This window comes from Micropterus dolomieu, linkage group LG22, assembly GCF_021292245.1.
Source record: "Micropterus dolomieu isolate WLL.071019.BEF.003 ecotype Adirondacks linkage group LG22, ASM2129224v1, whole genome shotgun sequence".
In the NCBI taxonomy this organism is placed as follows: domain Eukaryota; kingdom Metazoa; phylum Chordata; class Actinopteri; order Centrarchiformes; family Centrarchidae; genus Micropterus; species Micropterus dolomieu.
In genome coordinates, this window is record NC_060171.1 from 29660350 (window position 1) to 29668890 (window position 8541).

The 8541-nt window shown below is 41.0% G+C and overlaps 1 protein-coding gene across 3 annotated transcripts in view; it reads left to right on the top strand.

Moving 5' to 3' along the window:
* The window catches only part of ranbp10 (RAN binding protein 10), a 31487-nt gene extending 24411 nt beyond the window's left edge, over positions 1-7076 (top strand). The window contains exons 1-10 of one of the 3 annotated variants that reach the window (XM_046036556.1): positions 88-942; positions 1792-1904; positions 2238-2346; positions 2533-2681; positions 2831-3047; positions 3877-4016; positions 4258-4409; positions 5050-5161; positions 5670-5811; positions 6197-7076. In XM_046036556.1, coding sequence (XP_045892512.1) covers positions 854-942; positions 1792-1904; positions 2238-2346; positions 2533-2681; positions 2831-3047; positions 3877-4016; positions 4258-4409; positions 5050-5161; positions 5670-5800 — 1212 coding nt within the window. In that variant the 5' untranslated portion in view covers positions 88-853 and the 3' untranslated portion in view covers positions 5801-5811; positions 6197-7076. Of the gene's footprint in view, positions 1-87; positions 943-1791; positions 1905-2237; positions 2347-2532; positions 2682-2830; positions 3048-3876; positions 4017-4257; positions 4410-5049; positions 5162-5669; positions 5812-6196 lie in introns of those variants that run through there. The other 2 variants (XM_046036554.1, XM_046036555.1) reach the window with 2 other exon arrangements.
* Positions 7077-8541: the final 1465 nt, after the last annotated feature.

Here is an 8541-nt window from a genome sequence, read left to right on the forward strand (position 1 = left end):
AAAATCTACAGTATGTCCAATAAACAAATTACACTTGTAACAAATCTTGAGCTAATATTATGATACCAGACCCATATCATCCTTAACATACCATCCCTGTAACTGTAGTGACTGATTAACTATAAAATAATAAATAATGGAGATTGACCTTGTAGGTCCATATCTAATTGCAGCTTATGTTGACAGTTGGGTTGAAAACTAACTTTTTTTCTATCCAGTGGCCGCAGTAACTGGAACATTCCCCCCTTTTAACCGTTTTACCAGCCAGATAGGTTTTAAGAATAGAACAGGAACTCAAAATCACAGTTGGCTGCTGGCCACAGTGGCTGCAAGAGCAGATGGAGTTACCAATCACTGTCAAACCTAAACGGCATTAAAACGGGTGTTGGTGGTAATTTCATACCCTGTTGGTAGTTTTTGCATATACCAAAAGACCACAGTCCAACTGAACCATATAATCTAATGACAGCTTAGTAAAAAGCCAGCTTACAGTTTGGACTGTTAGTCAGCCTGTTTATCCAGTGACAGTTTTCCATTACAGGAACTTAACAAGCCGTAACCTGAGGCTTTCCCTGACCAAAACTTTGAAGAACTTGTGAGGCATTAAATCTTATTTGCATTTCCAGTAGATTTCACAAACCAGGATGTTTCTAGGTGACAGTTGGACTGTTTATAAGCTGTAAGTAGACAAACAGATCTGCTGCTAGCATAAACTAAATATATATTAATAACCTGAATTATTTGACCTTTCTACCAGCCCAACCTGTACCCCACTGTGGGGCTTCAAACTCCGGGTGAGATTGTAGACGCCAACTTTGGCCAGCAGCCATTTGTCTTCGACATCGAGGACTACATGAGCGAATGGCGGGCCAAGATCCATGGCATGATAGCTCGCTTCCCCATAGGAGAGAGACTGGGGGAGTGGCAGGCCGTATTGCAGAAGTAAGAATCAGTCCACACACACACACACACACACACACACACACACACACACCTCTGTCAATATGAGAAGACACATTTTCAAGTGACACTACAGCAATATTGCTGAGAATATGACAGTATGTTGCAGCTGAACAAAAATTACTTAAATATTTTGCACAGGACAAGGGTAAATTTAACACAAATATTGCAACAACATTACACTCTAGTGAATTACCATTTAGAGGCTGCAGGCTTCTATAGTCAGTGAAGATGGTGGGCGATGTGAGATCAGTTAAAAACCATTCCCCAGCAGATAAAAACATGATAACTGACACAATAATTCAAAAATATTGCTATATCTATTGCATTGTTAATGATAAGTAACTTTAAATAGTAACAATAAATTATCTCTATGGCCATGATGTTAATGTCTCATCTCTTAAAGATTTAGATTAGTGAGTTTATATTTGTCTTAGTATCAAATCCCAAAACCAATTGAATCACTACTAACAAGGATTATCTGTAGATCCAAAGCCTGATATATATCAGTCCTCTGTTCATCCTCCTCTGAAAATAGCCCCCCAACAAATGCACTGTATACTCCTGAGTAACTTTTACTAAAAACTTCAGTGCCTAGCTATTTTTGGAAATGATTGTCCCTTTTTTTTTATAATGACCTGTTTTGAAAAGTCTTCACCAGGACTTTATGAGCTTGGTGCTGAGAACCACAGGCAGTATAAGAAAGCCATAAAAGTATTAGAGACAGACTAATGCATTTTTGTAGGATTTGTTGACAATATAGAATATCACCAGACTTATTCTGTCAGAAATTCAACCCGTAAACGATTTTTCCCCCTGTTTTGTCTCCAGTATGGTGTCCAGCTATCTGGTGCATCATGGGTACTGTGCCACTGCAACAGCTTTCGCCAGAGCAACAGAGACCATGATACAAGAGGACCAGGCATCTATAAAGAACAGACAGAGTGAGTGAACAACAGATTTTTTTTTAAACCAGCTAAGGTGTGGCAGCCTGTTTTTACTACAGAATACTTCCATCACTTTCACATTGGATTGGTGGATTCCCTCCACCAATGCTAAAGGTTCTTACAAGCAAAGACATTCAATTTGGACATCAGAGTATCCCATCAGTTAGAAACAAAAGATGTCCAGCATGAGATACTGTTGGCATTGTTTGTCCTTAATGGCCCGTGGCTGCTATGAATGATTCACTGGCCTCTATCAAATTGTTTGCTTTGAAAGCATGATTCCTCTTGATCGATATACTGTAATAGCACCCTGTTTCTTTTGTCTAATAGGAATACAGAAGCTGGTGCTGGCAGGACGGGTGGGCGAAGCCATAGAAGCTACTCAGCAGCTTTATCCCGGCCTGTTAGAACACAACCCCAACCTCTTATTCATGTTGAAGTAAGTTAGCGTGTTTAAAGATTAAGATCATATGCAGGGCAAAGAGTTGTTACAATAAATGATCTGTAAAGCTGATTGATCGATAGTTTACCTTCACTAATGCTGGCTGCGGATGTGAGTTTACTTGACCAGAAGCACTTTGCACCTCTTGCCAGTAATAGCAGTAACACCAGTATACCTTTTTAGGTGTCGCCAGTTTGTGGAGATGGTGAACGGTACAGACAGTGAGGTTTGCTGCTTGACCATTCGCTCGCCCAAATCCCAGGACAGTTATCCTGGCTCACCCAGCATCAGCCCCCGCCACGGCGCCGGCAACACACACCTGCACACCGGAGGTACACGTGCTCATCTCTACTATACTGTTGTCCTCTCTGTAGAGCGGCACAGATAGAGATGGAAATGCCTAAAAACAGCCACTAAAATGGATGATTTTCCCAGTGAATGTAAGAAATGAGCTTTGTGTCTGTGTTTCACTGTCACCCAGGAGCAGACAGCCCGACCTGCAGTAACGGGGTGACTCCCACCAACAAGTCAAAGAGCCACAGTGGCGCCGGCAGCAGCAGCGTCAAATACCCCAGCGTGTCCTCCTCCGCCTCCTCCTCCACCTCCTCCTCCCCTTCCTCCGTCAACTACACCGAGTCCAACTCCTCCGACTCCACTAAGAGCCAGCCGCACAGCGCTAACAGCACCCAGGAAACCAGGTAGGACGGCCTGTCACTTTCAGTTAGGGCAGATAGAACTTGTTGATCCTGATGTTATCTCTACTGTTAATACACAGCAGGCATGGTGAAAAGTATAGGCAGTGCTATGAGATGTAGCAGGAACCCTCAATATACAGTAATCATCAGTACATAATTAACGGTCACTACAGGTAAATGCACACATTACCAAGAACATTAGCAAATTCTACGACACTGCACTGTATTTTCATTTCTTTGCATGCAACTGGAACATTTATAGAAGGATGTCAGTTTGATTGCTCCATGTCAAAGCAGGTGCCATTTTGGTCTCTGCAAAGTTTAATTTAGATGTCATGCTGTGTTTAAGTGCATATTATTTTCTGTTAAAAGCCCTGAAAACCTATTTTCTCAACTATGTGCGATGTGGTCTCACGTGGACACAGTATTATCTGCCAAAGTTTGGTCGCCGCACACGAGAGATTTCCGTCCTTGCTGTTTTGTCTCCGGTTTGGTTTGAAATGGGCGGGGCTCAGCTGGAAAAAGTTGACATCACAATTTTCAGTGCGCCATTCAAGATTCAGCAGGTTGTGGGTTATTTGCTAAAGATGTTTTTTTTCCCCCCTGAACTTCAACTCTTATTGTTGCTTTTTTAGTCATGAATAGTTAGTGTTTAAAACAAAAACAGTTTTCAAGGGCTTTAAGGGTTCATACAGGAGGGTAACATGTTTACATTATGGTCCATGTCACTTATAGGTGAACCTTAATGATTTATCCTATCTATACCTTAATTTGAGTTTAACACTCCTGTTTGTTTGTGTGTGTGTGTGTGTGTGTGTGTGTGTGTGTGTAGTGACAGTGAGATGGAGATCGAAGCAGAGCACTATACCAACGGGGTTGTTGAGGGCTCCTCAGCGCGGATCATGAATGGCACATACAAGCACGAAGAGATCCTTCAGCCAGACGACAACAGCATTGGCAATGGGGTCACAGGTATACACACAAATCTCAACTCCATATGCTCCTGCTAGTCGCACATCAACATTTGCTGTTGCTTTATTTCCCTTTATTCTTCATTTGCTTCATCTGTATGCACTTTGTTGTATACTGTACCTCGCCTCTTGCTTTTTTGCCTTTTCCCCTCATATTTTTTTACTTTCAGCTTCCAGCAGGATGTTTGTATGTGTCTACTTTAACTGTGTGTGCACGTGTATGTGTCTGTGTCTGTTGCCAGCAGATGTGGGTTCTTGTAATAGTAGGCAGCTTTGTGGAGGGAACCAGGCAGCCACAGAGAGGATGATCCAGTTTGGACGGGAGCTGCAGGCGCTCAATGAACAGCTGTGCCGCGAGTACGGAAAGAACGCCACACACAAGAAGATGTTACAGGTACACATTCTTGATTTTAAAAACAGCTGTGCTTCAACAGATTAAAGCGAAGCCAAAACTGGGCTGAAGAGATTTCCTCAGTTGGCACCAGTTAAAATCCTGGTCGCAGCATTCTGTACTTTTTCTTGTCAGATATTTATGTCCACCGGTCACTCAATAACACCAGTTCTCTGCCATGTGCTGAGCCGAAAGCATACATTTGCTGGGAACAGCTGTAGTTTGTATCATCATAATAGAGACCAAAGAGTAGAGAAATGTAATATTATTTGAGAAGCACTCAGGTCAGTCTGGGGTGGTGATGGCGCAGTGGATAAGACGCATGCTTTTGGTGTGAGAGACCCGGGTTTAAACATAAATAGCAGTTGTAAGTCGCTTTGGATAAAAGCATCAGCTAAATGAATACATGTAATGTAAATGTAATCTTTTCTCATAGCTACGTTGCTAATTTATACCAGTTGGTAATGTCAAGTCACGTATCAATCATGGCTTCACTTTGCCCTCAGAAATGTGTGGATATAAGGAAGCTAGATTTAGAGCCAAACGACACAAATAAGCTCAACCTAGGAAGTTGCAGGATGTATGCACTGCAGTGTTGCATTAATTCCTCTGTCTGTCTGTCTGTCTGTCTCTGTCTGTGTAGGATGCGTTCAGCCTGCTAGCGTACTCAGACCCGTGGAACTGCCCCGTGGGTCAGCAGTTAGACCCTACGCAGAGAGAATCACTCTGCTCCGCACTCAATAGCGCCATACTGGGTAAAAAGCAGACACATCCTGTGTATTACACTGATACATATTTCTTCGAACTACAACTTTTTTTTATTGTAACACCGTGATAATATAACAGCTATGTCTGCCTTAGAGTCTTCCTGCAGTGGATATTTTACGTGATTTTAAAAAAGAAAAGTGGCTGCTGTCTTAGACATGGCTGTTTTTGTTTCCTGTCAATTATCAGATTCCAACAACAAAACTTAATGCACACAGATATTAATTAACTAATGCCACAATTAAATCAGAAAATGAAATCTAATTTGACTGATTATCTGCTGTAGCAGTTTTTTTTGTTGGTATAAGAATAAAGGCTGCAAACAATTTCTTTTGAAGTTAGAAAATAAGATGTCCAACAGTGCAGTGAGCAGACTCAATTCAAGTAACCAGAGCCTGCAAGACAAGCAAAAAAAAGATGACAATAATGACCACTGTATCTTTTGATATTGAATTTTAGACTGATACTCTCCCCTGCCTGACTGTGTTTTTGCTCTAGAGTCCCAAAATCTGCCTAAGCAGCCTCCACTGATGTTAGCGCTCGGCCAGGCCACAGAGTGTGTTCAGCTCATGGCCCGAGTCCGGTCTGGTTCCTGCTCCTTTGCCAGAGTAGACAACTTTTTGCACTAGCCCAGGTCCAGGTGAGTAAATTTATGTAATAAAAGGCATTAATACTACGGCCACAGACATTAATAACAAACAATCGTGGCTTATTTCTGCATTATATTGCAAGATGCTACTTAAACAGAGGTTAACAGATTTTACAACATATCCTGAAAGGTTTTGATTGCTTTGTAGGGGTTGTTACTGCAGTAGCTTATCATATCAGAATTTCTCTTTGTCAGTGAAGATATATTAGGATCACATATACACAGATCATACAGTATGTGAATTAAAAGGAAGAATTGCTCCCAAACCAAGTGAAAATGCCAAAACAGTAAATCTGTGCTGTACATGAATATTAAGGCAAGCTGTTTTAATCATTCATTCATTACCTTGCTTAGATGATTACCCGTCTCTCCACAGGTTAATGTTAAGTAGCACTGAGAGAAGGCATGTCCAGCAGGTAGTTGTCAAGGCGACGGAGGAAAGAGCATGCGTGTGATTGGTGTGTTTGGCTGTCCGTCAGACCGAGCCAGCGGCACAGACAGAGGAGCAGAGGAGAGCGGGAGAGAAGAAGGCTTCCTTTTAATTTAGTATTATCAAATAAAGAAATGTGTGACACTATTTAAAGATAATTAATTATTATTCTGTTTATCTAGCCATTTTTATAGTTCTTTTTTGTCAGTTTGTTGTGCTCATCCTGGACAAAACTAATTGTAATTCCCCTTTATATTTTTTTTCTTCTGTTTTTATGGGTGGATTTTGATTCCCTACGAGCAGTATTTTACTCACATTCTTGTTGTCCACCATATCACAGACCACAATACTCTCATCTGGTTAGCAAGGTGACCTCCACGACTGTAAGTCAATTGAACTCAACCTGAAATATATTACCATCATCTTTAATAAGATACAGAAGACAGAAAGACTCTGATCCCTTTCCCCCCTAAAATATCCACTTGGAAGTACATTCATGTCTTGAAATGCATTCAGAAGGGTGAGCAGTCCAGCATGAAAAACACCTCTGAATGTGTGGAGCAGATCATTAGCTCTTGTCAAGGCTGATGACATACAGTAGTAAACACTACTAAACAAAGCGGGTCCTCAAATGATTCCAGAAAGTTTGAAATAAAAATGTATTTCTATATGTCACAGTAATCTAATGTTTCAAGAATAAAATTCTTTGAGCTAACAGGTTAGTAACCAAAGAGCAGGACACGTCCTGAAAGAAATCACCCGTGTAATAAAAAAAAACAAAAAAAAAACAAAACATAATTGAAGGGTCGCTGTAGTGGTGAACACTGCCAGTAACCAGGGGAGAGGGTGATGACAAGGGTTTCAGTTGTTACAGGTGTCGGAGCCTTAATTTTACTGTAACGACCACAGCATCGACCAATCAGCGATGTGGTTGCAGGTGGCAGAGCTCAGACCTAACACTATTATCATGGTCAATTTGATGCCAGCATAGAGAAAATCAGAATGAAAGGCAGACTAACAAGCATAGTGTGTGTACGGCTAAAAGTCAAGTCACCCCTGGGGATTTCATTACTGCAGTCTTATTTTCTCTCTTTTTTTTCGGCCACAGCCTGACCTGCTCTCTTCATGTGCTGATGCCATTCAAATTTCAAATTAACAGGTGACATAATTTCACAAACAGGAGGATTTTAAATTTTTGGGTGCTCTTTGTGAAAATTAAATCAGTCCTTTCATCTTGGGCTTTTGATTCCAAACCACTCAGAGGTTGTGAAAACCAATTATGTGTGTTAGAGAAATGGAGTGTTTTTCCAACACCCATAAACTTGACTTGACTGTATCCTTATTGGACAGGAGGATGTCAAGTCCAGTTTATTTATAAAGCCCCAAACCCCAGGTTTGTCCCAGATGGCTACCGATTATGTACAATAACTGAATAAAAAGATGGAAAAGAAGGATCTTTTTATTGTTCAGGTGTGCTGATGGCCACCATGAGATATGCAGACAAAGTAACCACATTGCTCCTGGCCAGGAGGTCCTGTTTAGGAGTAAGATCAGTAGTTACAACACTACCAATCACCACTTCCAGTCCCCAGCACCATGAAATTACAGCTACAACATCTTTTGTGGCCCAAAATGTAACCACCTAGCTCCTATTTGCCAGCTAGTAGCTGACTTACTTTCTAGTTTGGTAATTTTGAACCTACTAGGTAGTTGCTTCTACTCATAAATACACTGCACAGTGACCGTAACTTTATTTTTATTTAGCTGAACAAGGCTACATATGCTACCTACCTAGCCAGCTAACTAGCTAGGCTGGCTTGTGGGCTTGGACTTATAACTCAGCATCAAAGTGAAGAGCTACCCTTAACAGCAGCTAACATTTGCTGGTTAATTCAGAGCTACCATATGTTTCTCAGAGTAAGGCACACAGCTCTGTGAAGAGTCTTCGTCTCTGATGTAGCCAACAGGGACTAGCAAGCTGTTAGTGGGCCTGAGCAGAGTTTTGATTTATTAAATTATTTCACTGTTTATTGGCTCTTGTATATATTTCACTCTTTTACTCTTATCTGTTCAAAAGAGTATTTCAAAAAATCTTTATTTATATAATATTGGACATGTTGGCTCCTCTTGTAGTTGGGGGGGGGATCCACTTTCTGTCTCTGGATCTAAACAGATGATTCTTTATGCCAAAATTACAAATTGAACTTAGTTGCATCTTATTTCCATGTGTATCAACAATTTGATTTCATTACAAACTTGTTTTGTTCCATCCCTTAGCTTTATTTAAAACA